General features: G+C 48.4%; 1 protein-coding gene across 2 annotated transcripts in view; it reads right to left on the reverse strand.

Annotated features, from left to right (window-relative positions):
* Positions 1 to 3,920: 3,920 nt before the first annotated feature.
* Positions 3,921 to 20,093, reverse strand: part of LOC130109543 (tetraspanin-8-like) — a 22,731-nt gene continuing 6,558 nt past the window's right edge. For both annotated transcript variants that reach the window (XM_056276482.1, XM_056276481.1), the window contains 5 exons: positions 16,980 to 17,075; positions 7,734 to 7,835; positions 7,213 to 7,239; positions 6,961 to 7,044; positions 3,921 to 4,225 (listed from right to left, as the gene is read on the reverse strand). In XM_056276482.1, the coding sequence (XP_056132457.1) occupies positions 4,085 to 4,225; positions 6,961 to 7,044; positions 7,213 to 7,239; positions 7,734 to 7,835; positions 16,980 to 17,075 (450 nt within the window). In that variant the 3' untranslated portion in view covers positions 3,921 to 4,084. The remainder of the gene's footprint in view (positions 4,226 to 6,960; positions 7,045 to 7,212; positions 7,240 to 7,733; positions 7,836 to 16,979; positions 17,076 to 20,093) is intronic.

Raw genomic sequence — 20,093 nt, forward strand, 5'->3', positions numbered from 1 at the left:
TGTCCATGCTGTGTCCATGCGGTGTCCATGCGGTGTCCATGCTGTGTCCATGCTGTGTCCATGCTGTGTCTATGCGGTGTCCATGTTGTGTCCATGCTGTGGCCATGCGGTGTCCATGCTGTGTCTATGGTGTCCATGCTGTGTCCATGCGGTGTCCATGCTGTGTCCATGCGGTGTCCATGTTGTGTCCATGCTGTGTCCATGTTGTGTCCATGCTGTGTCCATGTTGTGTCTATGGTGTCCATGCTGTGTCCATGCGGTGTCCATGCGGTGTCCATGCTGTGTCCATGCTGTGTCCATGCTGTGTCTATGCGGTGTCCATGTTGTGTCCATGCTGTGGCCATGCGGTGTCCATGCTGTGTCTATGGTGTCCATGCTGTGTCCATGCGGTGTCCATGCTGTGTCCATGTTGTGTCCATGCTGTGTCCATGTTGTGTCTATGGTGTCCATGTTGTGTCCATGCTGTGTCCATGCGGTGTCCATGTTGTGGCCATGCTGTGTCCATGTTGTGTTGTCCATGTGGTGTTGTCCATGTGGTGGTGTCCATGTGGTGGTGTCTCTGGAATGACAGGTCGCTGCTGTAGAAGGGCGGGGGACTGAAGTGGAAGCAGAAGAACCAGGGCCTCGGCTTGGTTAGTCTCTTTCGCCTGGTAGTTGGTCTTTTGGTCGTTTGTGTGACCAGAGAAACGTTGCACCGGGGGGGTTGGAATGTTTTGCTCGTTTGTTCACCTGCTGTGTTGTGTTGCCTGCTGCTGCTGCTGCTGCTGCTGCTTTATTTTGGCCCCAGGAAGAAGGCCGCCCGCCCGCCTGTCAGCCCGCCCGTCAGCCCGTCCGTCAGCCCGCCCGTCAGCCCGCCCGTCAGTCAGTCAGCCCGCCCGTCAGCCCGTCCGTCAGCCCGCCCGTCAGCCCGTCCGTCAGCCCGCCCGTCAGCCCGTCCGTCAGCCCGCCCGTCAGCCCGCCCGTCAGCCCGCCCGTCAGCCCGCCCGTCAGCCCGCCCGCCCGTCAGCCCGCCCGCCTGTCAGCCCGCCTGTCAGCCCGCCTGTCAGCCCGCCCGTCAGCCCGCCCGTCAGCCCGCCTGTCAGCCCGCCCGCCCGTCAGCCCGCCCGCCCGTCAGCCCGCCCGTCAGCCCGCCTGTCAGCCCGCCCGCCCGTCAGCCCGCCCGCCCGTCAGCCCGCCCGTCAGCCCGCCTGTCAGCCCGCCCGCCCGTCAGCCCGCCCGCCCGTCAGCCCGCCCGTCAGCCCGCCCGCCCGTCAGCCGGCCCGTCAGCCCGCCCGCCCGTCAGCCCGCCCGTCAGCCCGCCCGCCCGTCAGCCCGCCCGTCAGCCCGCCCGCCCGTCAGCCCGCCCGTCAGCCCGCCCGCCCGCCAGTCAGCCCGCCCGTCAGCCCGCCCGTCGGCCCGTCAGCCCGCCCGTCAGTCAGCCGGCCCGTCGGCCCGTCAGCCCGCCCGTCAGCCCGCCTGTCAGCCCGCCCGTCAGCCCGCCCGCCCGTCAGCCCGCCCGCCCGCCAGTCAGCCCGCCCGTCAGCCAGCCCGTCGGCCCGTCAGCCCGCCCGTCAGTCAGCCGGCCCGTCGGCCCGTCAGCCCGCCCGTCAGTCAGCCGGCCCGTCGGCCCGCCCGTCGGCCCGTCAGTCAGTCAGGCGTCTGGACGCGTCCTCGGCAGATTTCAGGTTTTTGTTAGAAAATGGTTTTGAAAACACCTGCGTGGACAAGGATCTGTCCAGTCTGCTGCACGTGCTGCTGACAAACCACACAAGAACTTTTGTGTTCACACACACACACACACACACACACACACAAACACACACACACGCCCCCCACCCCCCCCCCACCCGAGCAGACGGGTTACATACCTGCTGTCACCGGAAGCTACGTGTACTTCAACCGCCACAGAACGTTTACAGAGAAACTGGATAAAACTGTAAGCGTGACGTCACTGCAGGCAGACGTCTGACCGGTTATGACGTCAGAATGTGGTTGTAATCCGGACACGTTAACGGAAGAAGTGCAGCCGTTCGTTGTTTAATCTGCTGGGAAGGTCAGATTAAAGCACGTGTCAGTGTGTGTGAAGGACTTCCACCATCAGGACTAAAGCTGCTCAGGCTCCGCACGGCTCCACCCTTCACCCGCACGGCTCCACCCTTCACCCGCACGGCTCCACCCTTCACAGGAGACTTGTCTCGGTTACGCCGACTGAGAACCCGGTTTCTACCGACATTACGCCTCACTTCACATGTAACCGCCCTTTCGACCCATTGTGTGCATGGCGCTGCAACGTGGTGTGGCCAGCAGAGGGCGCCGCAGCCTGATCAAAACACCTGGACTGGTGAACGTTCTCGCGTTTACGGTCTGCGACGTCACCCATTCTTTCGGTCTTTAGTCATTGTTTCCAAACTGATCCTTTAAACAAACCTGACACAGGTCCAGGTCGCTCGTGACGTCATCGTTCAGAGTCGTGAACGGATCAGCTTAAAAACGTCACGCCTCAACGTGGCCCAGCCCTGCAGCCTGCTTGTGTCTGGACTGGACTGGACTGGGTTAGGGTTAGGGCTATGTCATGATGAAATATATACATGTGTTTAGACTGTACTACGTTTAAATATGGCAGCTGCACATATCTGAACAGCGGTTACACAACACATCACAACACAACCAGACAGCACAACAACAACAACAACAAAGGTCCTTTCGTAGAATTACAAACTTTATTATGTCAACCAGTCAGCAAACGGGTCCCTTTTAACTGGGTGACTGGCCAACAAGGTGCTCATCCACACACACACAAAATAAACGTGAAAACAGGAAGGCCATGTGTGGCATGTTGGGAGTGGTTAAAGTGCAGATTAGCAAAGTCTGTGAAGGAAGACTGATGTGCACCTTCGGGTCCAGATTAGCAAAGTCTGTGAAGGACGACTGATGTCCACCGCCGGCTTCGAACCGCTCCGCCCGTTTGGCTGTTTTGCTAAAACTTCTCACAATTTGTGGAAAAGGCAGCATCCAGTCAAGACGAGCCGTCTTCCTGAAGGTCGGACCGGATTTACACAGCCGAGAAATGGCTTTTACTTTCATAGAAACAAAACAAGACCCCCCCCCCCCACGCCGTGGGTGGGGCTCACAGCACCGACCAATCAGCGCAAGGCTCGTTCCCTCAGGCGGCCAATCAAACGTGTTCTTTACAAAGTAAAAATTAAAGCGGTGCCGGTCAGTGGGATGATGGGAGCTGTTGTCTACACATGCCAACACAGCCTGTGTCCACAACACACCCAGCACACAAACATCCAGCACATGCACCCTGCATCCATGCATCCCTGCAGCCCCGCATCCCTGCATCCTGTAGCCCCGCATCCCTGCATCCTGTAGCCCTGCATCCATGCAGCCCTGCAGCCCCGCATCCCCGCATCCTGTAGCCCTGCAGCCCCACATCCCTGCATCCTGTAGCCATGCAGCCCCGCATCCCCGCATCCTGTAGCCCCGCATCCCTGCATCCTGTAGCCCCGCATCCCTGCATCCTGTAGCCCTGCATCCATGCAGCCCTGCAGCCCCGCATCCTGTAGCCCTGCAGCCCCACATCCCTGCATCCTGTAGCCATGCAGCCCCGCATCCTGTAGCCATGCAGCCCCGCATCCCCGCATCCTGTAGCCCCGCATCCCCGCATCCTGTAGCCCCGCATCCCTGCATCCTGTAGCCCTGCATCCATGCAGCCCTGCAGCCCCGCATCCTGTAGCCCTGCAGCCCCACATCCCTGCATCCTGTAGCCATGCAGCCCCGCATCCTGTAGCCCTGCAGCCCCGCATCCCTGCAGCCCCGCAGCCCTGCATCCTGTAGCCCTGCAGCCCAGCATCCCCGCAGCCCTGCATCCCCACATCCCTGCAGCCCTGCATCCCCGCAGCCCTGCATCCCCGCAGCCCTGCATCCTGTAGCCCTGCATCCCTGCATCCCCGCATCCATGCAGCCCCGCAGCCCAGCATCCTCATCAACAACCACGAAGAAAGAAAGCAGAATAACGAAGCAAGCGACACAACGTCCTGCCGCAGCACACTAGACGAGCCGTTAGTATCCCCCTGCTGGACTGCGTCTGGCGCCGGGTCGTCTAGTAGCCCGGTGGGTTGTACAGCTCCTGGTATTTGGGCGGGTGCGGAGTGACGACGACCGGCACCGTCAGCATCATAATCGGCCTGGCGGCGTTATGGATCTGGTGGATCATCAGGGAGGACAAGGCCAGGCCCAGCAGCTGCAGCAGAAATAAACATGGATAAAGACTCACACATGCACTTCTTTCATTTCTCTACACACCTCCTTTCTTTTGGCTTTGCCCCATAACCGATCAGGGGCGGCTGGCCAGTAGGGGGCGCTGGGGCGCCGCCCCCTTCAAACATCAAGAGACGAAAATCTACATGTTAAATATAATGTAGTAGTATAATAATATAATAATTCAATACTGGTTCACATGGTATTTAAATATAAAGTAGTAGTATAATAATATAATAATTAATACTGGTTCACATGATATTTAAATATAAAGTAGTAGTATAATATAATAATTAAATACTGGTTCACATGATATTTAAATATAATGTAGTAGTATAATAATATAATAATTAAATACTGGTTCACATGATATTTAAATATAATGTAGTAGTATAATAGTATAATAATTAAATACTGGTTCACATGGTATTTAAATATAATGTAGTAGTAGTATAATAATATAATAATTAAATACTGGTTCACATGGTATTTAAATATAATGTAGTAGTATAATAATATAATAATTCAATACTGGTTCACATGGTATTTAAATATAAAGTAGTAGTATAATAATATAATAATTAATACTGGTTCACATGATATTTAAATATAAAGTAGTAGTATAATAATATAATAATTAAATACTGGTTCACATGATATTTAAATATAATGTAGTAGTATAATAGTATAGTATTTAAATATAATGTAGTAGTAGTATAATAATATAATAATACTGGTTCACACGGTATTTAAATATAATGTAGTAGCATAATAATATAATAATTAAATACTGGTTCACATGGTATTTAAATATAATGTAGTAGTATAATAATATAATAATTCAATACTGGTTCACATGGTATTTAAATATAAAGTAGTAGTATAATAATATAATAATTAATACTGGTTCACATGATATTTAAATATAAAGTAGTAGTATAATAATATAATAATTAATACTGGTTCACATGATATTTAAATATAATGTAGTAGTATAATATAATAATTAAATACTGGTTCACATGATATTTAAATATAAAGTAGTAGTATAATAATATAATAATTAAATACTGGTTCACATGATATTTAAATATAATGTAGTAGTATAATAATATAATAATTAAATACTGGTTCACATGATATTTAAATATAATGTAGTAGTATAATAATTAAATACTGGTTCACATGGTATTTAAATATAATGTAGTAGTATAATAATATAATTAAATACTGGTTCACATGATATTTAAATATAATGTAGTAGTATAATAGTATAATAATTAAATACTGGTTCACATGGTATTTAAATATAATGTAGTAGTAGTATAATAATATAATAATACTGGTTCACACGGTATTTAAATATAATGTAGTAGCATAATAATATAATAATTAAATACTGGTTCACATGGTATTTAAATATAATGTAGTAGTATAATAATATAATAATTAAATACTGGTTCACATGGTATTTAAATATAAAGTAGTAGTATAATAATATAATAATTAATACTGGTTCACATGGTATTTAAATATAATGTAGTAGTATAATAATTAAATACTGGTTCACATGATATTTAAATATAAAGTAGTAGTATAATAATTAAATACTGGTTCACATGGTATTTAAATATAATGTAGTAGTATAATAATATAATAATCAGATACTGGTTCACATGGTATTTAAATATAATTTGGTAGTATAATAATATAATAATTAAATACTGGTTCACATGGTGTTTAAATATAATGTGGTAGTATAATAATTAAATACTGGTTCACATGGTATTTAAATATAATGTAGTAGTATAATAATATAATAATTAAATACTGGTTGACATGGTGTTTAAATATAATGTAGTAGTATAATAATATAATAATCAAATACTGGTTCACATGGTATTTAAATATAATGTAGTAGTAGTATAATATAATAATTAAATACTGGTTCACATGGTGTTTAAATATAATGTAGTAGTATAATAATATAATAAAGAAATACTGGTTCACATCGTATTTAAATATAATTCAGTAGTATAATAATATAATGATTAAATACTGGTCCACATGGTGTTTAAATATAATGTGGTAGTATAATAATTAAATACTGGTTCACATGATATTTAAATATAATGTAGTAGTAGTATAATATAATAATTAAATACTGGTTCACTGGTATTTGGTTGGTTCCTGTCTGAATACATACACCTCCTGTGTGAGAGGCGCCAGCCAAACCATACCTTATGCAAGCCCTCAAACTTGTGGCGAGCAGGTGACCTGAGGCTGCTGTCTGATTGGTTTCTTCAGATTTTCCAGGGGGCGCAGTTCTGTGTCCCCAGACACTCCCACTTTTATTGGCAGTGAATTGGTATTGTTTTAATGTTTTTTGATCTAATGTGATTGGACAATTCTCGTGGCTGTCAATCATGTTCACACCCACCACCACGCCTCGTCTCAGCTGTCAATCATCCACTGTCTACCAACCCTGATAAAACCTGCAGGCCACATTGTCCTTCTTAATACCTCTGTGACTGTGTGGACGTTACAGCAGCGGTCAGGGGTGCTGCACCAAGCTACATTGCCGCCCCCCCCCCCCCCAATAAATGTGTTTTTAGCACCAGCCACCACTGACAGACTGACAGACACTGTAACAGATGTGTGATAAGTCTGAAGGTCCGGCCATTGTCCATGCAGGTCAATGGCTGAAAGTGAACTCACCGCCAGGACGGCCAGAGCGAAGAGCACACCCAGAGAGATGTCTGCAAACAAGTCCACGTAGTGCAGGACGATGGGGAAACATGTCTGCAGGACAGCAAGGACAGGACAGCTGTTTCTCACATCGCCTCACCCTTTAAGCTTCTTATCACAACTGAATGAGGACTGATCAAGTTCACGAATCATGCAAAGTTGTGAGGTCATGTGTTTGGGCTGATTATTTTAGGTGTGATTTGCAGTTGGTAGATCTCTGACCTGGGAGTAGACCATCTTGTGCTGCATCTGTAACACATCGCAGAAGAAGAGAGACAGGCATTGGTATTTCTGACCAAACGACTCAAAAGCACTGCGGTGGTGTTGGTTTCTAAACCTGGTTCTGTTCCTCTAGGCATCTCTGCATGTACACGCGTCCTCGTGAGGGCACGTGTCTGTCTGCAGCCATCTTGTTTTACGTGTCTGTCTGCAGCCATCTTGTTTTACGTGTCTGTCTGCAGCCATCTTGTTTTACGTGTCTGTCTGCAGCCATCTTGTTTTATGTGTCTGTCTGCAGCCATCTTGTTTTATGTGTCTGTCTGCAGCCATCTTGTTTTATGTGTCTGTCTGCAGCCATCTTGTTTTCTACCGTCTGCAAACTAAACGTCCGTGATGAGACGACGCTGAACTGAATTTTGTGTGTCTGCGCACATACACAACAAAACTTCAAATTCATGTTTCAGCTCATCTGTACTGCCTACATACACGTGTTGTTCTGACTGTACATTTACACACTGGATTACCTCCACCATGCGACACTCCTCCATCTCCTGAGGATCACACACACAGGATTCTGGAATGTTCTGCTCCCAGTCGGCATAGCTAAACAGACCACAGCAATGGAACTGTGAGAGACAGAGACAGAGAGAGAGACACAGACACAGAGAGAGACACAGAGAGACACAGCGGCGGAGAAAGAGACAGAAAGACAGAGAACGAGAGAAAGAGACAGAGAGAGAGACACAGAGAGAGAGAGAGAGACAAAGACGGAGAGAGAGAGAAACAAAGACAGGGAGAGAGACAAAGAGAGAGAGAAACAAAGACACAGAGAGAGAGAAACAAAGACAGGGAGAGACACAGAGAGAGAGAGAGAGACAAAGACAGGGAGAGACACAGAGAGAGAGAGAGACAAAGACGGAGAGAGAGAGAAACAAAGACGGAGAGAGACAAAGAGAGAGAGAAACAAAGACACAGAGAGAGAGAAACAAAGACAGGGAGAGACACAGAGAGAGAGAGAGAGACAAAGACAGGGAGAGACACAGAGAGAGAGAGAGACAAAGACGGAGAGAGAGAGAAACAAAGACAGGGAGAGAGACAAAGACAGGGAGAGAGACAGAGAGAGAGAGAGACAGAGAGAGAGACAGAAAGACAGAGAGAGAAGGATTGGTTCTCATCATTCCAAATTGTGTTTCACGCTTCAGCTCGGTTTGTTTTGACGTCCTCAAGGACAAACCGATAATACTGCAATGAATAATTTAACAAGATCCAGGAGGAACAATGCGGATTCTGTCCTGGCCGTGGAACAACGGACCAACTCTTCGCCCTTGTGGAAGTGCTGAGGGGGGCATGGGAGTTTGACCAGCCAGTCTACATGTGTTTTGTGGACTTGGAGAAGGCTTATGACCGTGTACCCCGGGGCACTCTGGGGGGGGGGGGAGTACTGCAGGAATATGGGGTACCGGGGCAGTTGCTACAAGCCATCTGGTCCTTGTATAACCAAAGTGAGAGCTGTGTCCGCATTCTCGGTACAAAGTCAAACACATCTTCGGTGGGTGTTGGACTCGGCCAAGGTTGTCCCTGGTCTCCGATTCTGTTTGTGATATTCATGGACAGGATCTCAAGGAGCAGCCAAGGTGAGGAGTGTGTCCGGTTTGGGAACCTCAGAATTGTATCTCTGCTCTTCGTAGATGATGTGGTTTTGTTGGCTTCATCAGAACACGACCTCCAGCGCACACTGGGACGGTTTGCAGCTGAGTGTGAAATGTCCGGGATGAGAGTCAGCACCTCCAAGTCTGAGGCCATGGTTCTCTACCGGAAAATGGTGGATTGCTTCATCCGGGTTGGGGATGAGTTGTTGCCTCAAGTGAAGGAGTTCAAGTGTCTCGGGGTCTTGTTCACGAGTGAGGGTAGGATGGAGCAGGAGATTGACAGGCGGTTGGTGCAGCATCAGCAGTAATGTGGATGTTATACTGGACCATTGTGGTGAAGAAGGAGCTGAGCCAGAAGGCAAAGCTCTCAATTTACCAGTCGATCTTCATTCCAACCCTCACCTATGGTCATGAGCTTTGGGTAGTGACCGAAAGGGTGAGATCGTGGATCGTCGTTGGCGTCTCTCGTGTCCGAAGAGCCATTCCAAGAGGTTAAGGTGTGTGCTTAAAAACTTGGAGCCATTCGGTAAAGCCTTGATTGAAGTGGTGATCAGGTCACGACACTGGTCCACACTGCTTGGCCTGGGAGGATCTAGTTCCATGGCAACACAAGAGTGAAGACGATGGGATCCGTCACAAGTTGCACCCAAGTGATGGTTGGATTGGGAGTCCGGACTGCCCACTTGTTAGGCACTTACGAGCCAGGGATGTGTGGGATTTTTATAACCGCCAGCCCGCGGTCCTGTTAGGCTTTAGCCAGCTGAGTGCTGGCCAGGTTACGCCAACTCCACAAGTGAAGTCCGGTCAATACCGCGAGGAGGGGCCTATCCTGGGTTTGTCACTCTTGCAGGAATCGGTAGACTGTACTTTTCAGCCTACATCACATGACACTTCAGCAACCCAAGATCGTGGATAGAAGCGGCTGAAATGAGTTTCCTCCGTAGGGAGTCTGGGCTCAGCCTTAGACAGTGGCGCCCCCAGAAATTGTTCACAGGGGGGGCCAAATGGGGCCACTGCAAATCTTGGGGTGGCCCACCAAAACCAAAAGCCATGACTGCCCTTCAGGAAGTCTATCATGCTGTGGCAGTATTCTGTATAGGCCAGCTGAAACCTGTCAAGTTAAGGAATCGCACACTGAAAAACTTTGGCTTCTTATTTTTCACAGTTAACCTTACTGAATAGACCAATACAGTACAGTTAACATTCTGAGTTTCAATGTGTCCTGTATCTGTATATATTGTAACAGCTTAGACGATTCCTTGTTACATTGTGTATGTCCAGAAATGAAAAATAAAATATCAGGTAGAAGCATATTATACATAATCAGAAGCATATTCTGCATATGCAGCTCGTGGCTGGGGGGGCCAGCGGGGGGGCCAGGGATAGTATCAGGGTGGGCCCCTGGCCACCCCTTGAGGGCACCACTGGCCTTAGAGATAGAGTGAGGAGCTTGGACATAAGGACAGAGCTCGGAGTAGAGATGCTGCTCCATCATGTCAGAAGGAGCCAGTTGAGGTGGTTCGGGCATCTGATTAGGATGCCTCCGGGGGGCCTTCCTTTGGAGGTTTTCCAGGCACGGCTAACCAGGGGGAGACCCCGGGGTAGACCCAGAACTCGCTGGAGGAACTACATGTCCAATCTGGCCTGGGAACACCTTGGGATCCTCCAGGAGGAGCTGGAGGGCGTTGCTGGGGAGGGGGACGTCTGGAGTGCCCTACTTAACTTGCTGCCACCGCGACCCCACCCCGGACAAGCGGCTGAAGATGAATGAATGAATGAATTATTGGTGGGACAGTCGTCGGTGTGGTGGAGGCCCTGTAAGACCCTTGATGGCCCTTTAGGCCCGGTGAGACACAACACATGCATGGCACCACTGCATTCTGACACCATTACTTCCAATGGCTTTTGGCCGTGCACAGTGACGAATAACCCCGCGGCCAATAGAAGCAAGGCAGCCAGCCAGGCGCAGAAGACAAAATGGAGGAAAAGATCATATAAAATTAATATAAATATAAAATAAAATGTAAAAATAAAAAAATACAGATAATGACGAACTTGTCCAGCTAGAAGTTTTGAAAACTCCGCCTATATTGCTCCATCCTCTGTGACTTCCCCAAACTCTTTCCTGTCCTGAGGAGCACAGCGGCACATCGGCAGCCTTCCAGGGTTCATCCATCACTCTGGGAGACGGAGAGATGGAGGGACGTAGAGAGGGAGGGATGAAATGGAGGGATGGAGAGATGAGGGACAGCGAGACGGAGCGATAGAGAGATGGCAGGATGGAGAGATGGAGGGATGGAGAGATAGAGAGATGGAAGGATGGAGGAATGGAGAGGTGGAGGGATGGAGAGATAGAGAGATGGAGAGACAGAGAGATGGAGAGATGAGGGATGGAGAGGTGGAGGGATGGAGAGATAGAGAGATGGAGAGACAGAGAGATGGAGATGGAGGAACGGAGAGATGGAAGGATGGAGGAATGGAGAGGTGGAGGGATGGAGAGATGAGGAATGGAGAGGTGGAGGGATGGAGAGATGGTGAGACAGGCTAGCTGGGACAATGGCTGAGCCCGTTTCTGTTACAGGACTTTTACATGGTATAAATCTTCCTCACCTCCAGCTGCTTCTTGAGCTGCTTCTTGAGCTGCTTCTTGAGCTGCTTTGTTTAATAAATGTTTTTAAAAAGGGACTTTTGTATTTAAGTGTAAACACTTCAAGTTAATAGGATATATACATACTAGAAGAACCCCGCTACAATGAAGCGGTTTGGTTATCCACCCGTCTAAATCTCCCTCCTCTTCATCCTGCCAGCTAACCGCTGCAGAGGTTTTCCACGCCACATCCCAAATTCAGACAGACAGAAATAAGGTTGAAAATCGGCAGAATACACCTTTAATCGAGAGATTATAACGTGCAATTTTTTTCCTGCAACCGCAATCGACTGATTGAAGAGCAGGTGTGATTTTAGCCGACCGACACTTTCTTTGGTGACTGCAGCTCAGCTCACCTCCAGACACGAAGCAAGGCAAACGGGAGCTTCTTCTGCCGTCTGGATTTCTGCTTTCAGTTCAGCGTCATTCTTCCCTACACCAGTCTTCTTTGTTTGTGTCAGGTGGTGCTTCACATCCCTGACCCGTTCGGCTGCTGTACAGACAGTGTTTGTCCTCGCAAATCAAACCCTGTTTTTTCCTTGCTTGGTCCGACTGGAAACTGGCTGTTCAACAACAGCTTTGTGTGTCAGCGTGGAGGGAGACGGACGTAAACATCCAGTTGAGAACTTCACAAGAACGTATTTGTAGACTTCCGGACTTGAATGAATTATACTGAGCAGACAAACCATAAAAACGCATGATGACCCACGAACATCCTCCTGCCGATGAAGACACGACTTGTAGAGCAGTCCACGAGACACCTCACATCCTCCTGCCGATGAAGACACGACTTGTAGAGCAGTCCACGAGACACCTCACATCCTCCTGCCAGTAAAGACACGACTTGTAGAGCAGTCCACGAGACATCCTCACATCCTCCTGCCGATGAAGACACGACTTGTAGAGCAGTCCACGAGACACCTCACATCCTCCTGCCAGTAAAGACACGACTTGTAGAGCAGTCCACGAGACATCCTCACATCCTCCTGCCGATGAAGACACGACTTGTACAGCAGTCCACGAGACACCTCACATCCTCCTGCCAATGAAGACATGACTTGTAGAGCAGTCCACGAGACACCTCACATCCTCCTGCCAATAAAGACACAACTTGTAGAGCAGTCCACGAGACACCTCACATCCTCCTGCCAATAAAGACACGACTTGTACAGCAGTCCACGAGACACCTCACATCCTCCTGCCAATGAAGACACGACTTGTACAGCAGTCCACGAGACACCTCACATCCTCCTGCCAATGAAGACATGACTTGTAGAGCAGTCCACGAGACACCTCACATCCTCCTGCCAATAAAGACACGACTTGTAGAGCAATCCACGAGACACCCTCACATCCTCCTGCCGATGAAGACACGACTTGTAGAGCAGTCCACGAGACACCTCACATCCTCCTGCCAATAAAGACACGACTTGTACAGCAGTCCACGAGACACCTCACATCCTCCTGCCAATGAAGACATGACTTGTAGAGCAGTCCACGAGACACCTCACATCCTCCTGCCAATGAAGACATGACTTGTAGAGCAGTCCACGAGACACCTCACATCCTCCTGCCAATAAAGACACGACTTGTAGAGCAGTCCACGAGACATCCTCACATCCTCCTGCCAATAAAGACACGACTTGTAGAGCAGTCCACGAGACACCTCACATCCTCCTGCCAATAAAGACACGACTTGTAGAGCAGTCCACGAGACACCTCACATCCTCCTGCCAATAAAGACACGACTTGTATAGCAGTCCACAAGACACCTCACATCCTCCTGCCAATAAAGACATGACTTGTATAGCAGTCCACGAGACACCTCACATCCTCCTGCCAATAAAGACACGACTTGTAGAGCAGTCCACGAGACACCTCACATCCTCCTGCCAATGAAGACATGACTTGTAGAGCAGTCCACGAGACACCTCACATCCTCCTGCCAATAAAGACACGACTTGTATAGCAGTCCACGAGACACCTCACATCCTCCTGCCAATAAAGACACGACTTGTAGAGCAGTCCACGAGACACCTCACATCCTCCTGCCAATAAAGACACGACTTGTATAGCAGTCCACAAGACACCTCACATCCTCCTGCCATTAAAGACACGACTTATAGAGCAGTCCACGAGACATCCTCACATCCTCCTGCCAATGAAGACATGACTTGTAGAGCAGTCCACGAGACACCTCACATCCTCCTGCCAATAAAGACACGACTTGTAGAGCAGTCCACGAGACACCTCACATCCTCCTGCCAATAAAGACACGACTTGTAGAGCAGTCCACGAGACACCTCACATCCTCCTGCCAATAAAGACACGACTTGTATAGCAGTCCACGAGACACCTCACATCCTCCTGCCAATAAAGACACGACTTGTATAGCAGTCCACGAGACACCTCACATCCTCCTGCCAATAAAGACACGACTTGTAGAGCAGTCCACGAGACACCTCACATCCTCCTGCCAATAAAGACACGACTTGTAGAGCAGTCCACGAGACACCCCACATCCTCCTGCCAATAAAGACACGACTTGTATAGCAGTCCACAAGACACCTCACATCCTCCTGCCATTAAAGACACGACTTGTAGAGCAGTCCACGAGACATCCTCACATCCTCCTGCCAATGAAGACATGACTTGTAGAGCAGTCCACGAGACACCTCACATCCTCCTGCCAATAAAGACACGACTTGTAGAGCAGTCCACGAGACACCTCACATCCTCCTGCCAATAAAGACACGACTTGTAGAGCAGTCCACGAGACACCTCACATCCTCCTGCCAATAAAGACACGACTTGTAGAGCAGTCCACGAGACACCTCACATCCTCCTGCCAATAAAGACACGACTTGTATAGCAGTCCACGAGACACCTCACATCCTCCTGCCAATAAAGACACGACTTGTAGAGCAGTCCACGAGACACCTCACATCCTCCTGCCAATAAAGACACGACTTGTAGAGCAGTCCACGAGACACCTCACATCCTCCTGCCATTAAAGACACGACTTGTAGAGCAGTCCACGAGACATCCTCACATCCTCCTGCCAATAAAGACACGACTTGTATAGCAGTCCACGAGACACCTCACATCCTCCTGCCATTAAAGACACGACTTGTAGAGCAGTCCACGAGACATCCTCACATCCTCCTGCCAATAAAGACACGACTTGTATAGCAGTCCACGAGACACCTCACATCCTCCTGCCATTAAAGACACGACTTGTAGAGCAGTCCACGAGACACCTCACATCCTCCTACAAATAAAGACACGACTTGTACAGCAGTCCACGAGACACCTCACATCCTCCTGCCAATAAAGACACGACTTGTAGAGCAGTCCACGAGACATCCTCACATCCTCCTGCCAATAAAGACACGACTTGTATAGCAGTCCACGAGACACCCTCACATCCTCCTGCCAATAAAGACACGACTTGTAGAGCAGTCCACGAGACACCTCACATCCTCCTGCCAATAAAGACACGACTTGTAGAGCAGTCCACGAGACACCTCACATCCTCCTGCCAATAAAGACACGACTTGTAGAGCAGTCCACGAGACACCTCACATCCTCCTGCCAGTAAAGACACGACTTGTAGAGCAGTCCACGAGACATCCTCACATCCTCCTGCCAATGAAGACACGACTTGTAGAGCAGTCCACGAGACATCCTCACATCCTCCTGCCAATGAAGACATGACTTGTAGAGCAGTCCACGAGACATCCTCACATCCTCCTGCCAGTAAAGACACGACTTGTAGAGCAGTCCACGAGACATCCTCACATCCTCCTGCCAATGAAGACATGACTTGTAGAGCAGTCCACGAGACATCCTCACATCCTCCTGCCAATAAAGACACGACTTGTAGAGCAGTCCACGAGACACCTCACATCCTCCTGCCAATAAAGACATGACTTGTACAGCAGTCCACGAGACACCCTCACATCCTCCTGCCAATAAAGACACGACTTGTAGAGCAGTCCACGAGACACCCTCACATCCTCCTGCCAATAAAGACACGACTTGTAGAGCAGTCCACGAGACACCCTCACATCCTCCTGCCCATAAAGACATGACATGACTTGTAGAGCAGCCCACGAGACACCTCACATCCCCCTGCCAATAAAGACATGACTTGTAGAGCAGCCCACGAGACATACTCACATCCTCCCGCCAATAAAGACATGACTTGTAGAGCAGTCCACGAGACACCTCACATCCTCCTGCCAATAAAGGCACGACTTGTAGAGCAGTCCACGAGGCATCCTCACATCCTCCTACAAATAAAGACATGACTTGTAGAGCAGCCCACGAGACATCCTCACATCCTCCCGCCAATAAAGACATGACTTGTAGAGCAGTCCACGATACACCCTCACATCCTCCTGCCAATAAAGACACGACTTGTAGAGCAGTCCACGAGACATCCTCACATCCTCCTACAAATAAAGACATGACTTGTAGAGCAGCCCACGAGACATCCTCACATCCTCCCGCCAATAAAGACATGACTTGTAGAGCAGTCCACGAGGCACCTCACATCCTCCTGCCAGTAAAGACACGACTTGTAGAGCAGTCCACGAGACACCCTCACATCCTCCTGCCAATAAAGACATGACTTGTAGAGCAGTCCACGAGACATCCTCACATCCTCCTGCCAATAAAGACATGACTTGTAGAGCGGTCCACGAGACACCCTCACATCCTCCTGCCAATAAAGACACGACTTGTAGAGCAGTCCACGAGACACCCTCACATCCTCCTGCCAATAAAGACACGACTTGTATAGCAGTCCACGAGACACCTCACATCCTCCTGCCAATAAAGACACGACTTGTAGAGCAGTCCACGAGACACCCTCACATCCTCCTGCCAATAAAGACACGACTTGTAGAGCAGTCCACGAGACACCCTCACATCCTCCTGCCAATAAAGACATGACTTGTAGAGCAGTCCACGAGACACCTCACATCCTCCTGCCAATGAAGACATGACTTGTAGAGCAGTCCACGAGACATCCTCACATCCTCCTGCCAATAAAGACATGACTTGTAGAGCGGCCCACGAGACATCCTCACATCCTCCTGCGTGACGTTTTGACGTAGAAACTATGAAAATCACTGGAAGTTCATTTGCATATCAGGGTCCAAACCCCCCCCCCCAAATATACTATTTGTAAGTATGGGAATATGTGTTGTTCAGGCAGTTTTGACGCTCACTAACTGTTCAGAATCATAATGCCATGGTTAGAAAATGTGGAGCTACTCAACATACTTTCATCTGAGGTTGCAAATCATTGTTGGTACTTTTGTGTATTCTTGTATTTATTATGTTGTCAAGTCAGGTTTGTGCAGTGGGTATACTTGTGGTTGGGATAATGTCCTCCTGGGCATTACTGTAATGTGTGTGTACATATCTCTCTTTGTACTTTTGTAGCGTGTGTGTGCGCCTCTTACGGTTTCCTGCAGCTGGACGACCTGGTTCTGGATGTCGGCATCAGCTCTGTCCAAGGGCAAAACCTCCCTGAATTTTTCCTCCATCAGCCCATCCACCTAAAACACACACCACAGCAACAAAACAGACTGGTCAGCAGATGTGCCATTAGAGGGCGCTATGTAAGACAGCTACTTTATTATTTGATGTTGGCTTTTCCTGGTAAAACGACGACTGTCAGGATTGTTCCTAAAGGTGGTCATTTTAGTTGTATCAGTGTGTGTCCTATGTAGGTGGTGGTGAGGTGGGTGTGTGAGCTCCATCCAGACTGAATGAGAGTCAGCAGGGCTGTTGTGTCAGAAACACACATAAAACCTGAGTTTTACGTATGGATGTAGTACTATGTGTTTATAAAGAGCTTGTTGTGTCATATCTGCTGGTTACACACAAAACCTCCACATCTTCTTCACACTCAACACTACCTGCCTTCTTCTTTAGGGTTGGGCATCGTTTGGATTTTCACGATTCTGCTTTTCGATTCTGGTTCTTAATGATTCTCGATTCGGGTTCTTTGAGAGGCAGGGTCAAAACAGGTCACATGCTTCTTTCACAGAAGAAAAATGTATTTAAAAAACCTTTATACAAGCTGTTCTGTTTTAAGAACGGATCATTCGTGTGAATGTCTCATTCTTATATTTACATTTACAACAACTGTCTTCATACATGAAGATGGAGACAGAGACACAGTCACACCCTGGTCCGGACTACCAGGTATTATGTCTTCATCCTCATACATGAAGATGGAGACATAGAGACACAGTCACACCCTGGTCCGGACTACCAGGTATTATGTCTTCATCCTCATACATGAAGATGGAGACATAGAGACACAGTCACACCCTGGTCCGGACTACCAGGTATTATGTCTTCTTCGTCATACATGAAGATGGAGACATAGAGACACAGTCACACCCTGGTCCGGACTACCAGGTATTATGTCTTCATCCTCATACATGAAGATGGAGACATAGAGACACAGTCACACCCTGGTCCGGACTACCAGGTATTATGTCTTCATCATCATACATGAAGATGGAGACATAGAGACACAGTCACACCCTGGTCCGGACTACCAGGTATTATGTCTTCATCGTCATACATGAAGATGGAGACATAGAGACACAGTCACACCCTGGTCCGGACTACCAGGTGTTATGTCTTCATCCTCATACATGAAGATAGAGACACAGTCACACCCTGGTCCGGACTACCAGGTATTATGTCTTCATCCTCATACATGAAGATGGAGACATAGAGACACAGTCACACCCTGGTCCGGACTACCAGGTATTATGTCTTCATCCTCATACATGAAGATGGAGACATAGAGACACAGTCACACCCTGGTCCGGACTACCAGGTGTTATGTCTTCATCCTCATACATGAAGATGGAGACATAGAGACACAGTCACACCCTGGTCCGGACTACCAGGTGTTATGTCTTCATAGAGACACAGTCACACCCTGGTCCGCACTACCAGGTGTTATGTCTTCATCATCACACATGAAGATGGAGACATAGAGACACAGTCACACCCTGGTCCGGACTACCAGGTATTATGTCTTCATCTTCATACATGAAGATGGAGACATAGAGACACAGTCACACCCTGGTCCGGACTACCAGGTATTATGTCTTCATCCTCATACATGAAGATGGAGACATAGAGACACAGTCACACCCTGGTCCGGACTACCAGGTATTATGTCTTCATCATCATACATGAAGATGGAGACATAGAGACACAGTCACACCCTGGTCCGGACTACCAGGTGTTATGTCTTCTTCGTCATACATGAAGATGGAGACATAGAGACACAGTCACACCCTGGTCCGGACTACCAGGTGTTATGTCTTCATCCTCATACATGAAGATAGAGACACAGTCACACCCTGGTCCGGACTACCAGGTATTATGTCTTCATCCTCATACATGAAGATGGAGACATAGAGACACAGTCACACCCTGGTCCGGACTACCAGGTATTATGTCTTCATCCTCATACATGAAGATGGAGACATAGAGACACAGTCACACCCTGGTCCGGACTACCAGGTGTTATGTCTTCATAGAGACACAGTCACACCCTGGTCCGCACTACCAGGTGTTATGTCTTCATCATCACACATGAAGATGGAGACATAGAGACACAGTCACACCCTGGTCCGGACTACCAGGTATTATGTCTTCATCTTCATACATGAAGATGGAGACATAGAGACACAGTCACACCCTGGTCCGGACTACCAGGTATTATGTCTTCATCCTCATACATGAAGATGGAGACATAGAGACACAGTCACACCCTGGTCCGGACTACCAGGTATTATGTCTTCATCATCATACATGAAGATGGAGACATAGAGACACAGTCACACCCTGGTCCGGACTACCAGGTGTTATGTCTTCATCCTCATACATGAAGATAGAGACACAGTCACACCCTGGTCCGGACTACCAGGTATTATGTCTTCATCCTCATACATGAAGATGGAGACATAGAGACACAGTCACACCCTGGTCCGGACTACCAGGTGTTATGTCTTCTTCGTCATACATGAAGATGGAGACATAGAGACACAGTCACACCCTGGTCCGGACTACCAGGTGTTATGTCTTCATCCTCATACATGAAGATAGAGACACAGTCACACCCTGGTCCGGACTACCAGGTATTATGTCTTCATCTTCATACATGAAGATGGAGACATAGAGACACAGTCACACCCTGGTCCGGACTACCAGGTATTATGTCTTCATCCTCATACATGAAGATGGAGACATAGAGACACAGTCACACCCTGGTCCGGACTACCAGGTATTATGTCTTCATAGAGACACAGTCACACCCTGGTCCGGACTACCAGGTATTATGTTGTATGAAGATGGAGACATAGAGACACAGTCACACCCTGGTCCAGACTACCAGGTGTCAAGTCCTCCAGTCAGAAGCCGTTCTTGTCCAGAAACAGGAGCACGTGTCTTCTCAGGCTGTCCATGTGAGCGTTCAGCACAGAAGAAGAACAACACATTCAGTGTCTGCATACAGTTTACAGCAGTCGGCTCATGTAGAA

Source organism: Lampris incognitus, chromosome 3, assembly GCF_029633865.1.
Source record: "Lampris incognitus isolate fLamInc1 chromosome 3, fLamInc1.hap2, whole genome shotgun sequence".
NCBI lineage: Eukaryota > Metazoa > Chordata > Actinopteri > Lampriformes > Lampridae > Lampris > Lampris incognitus.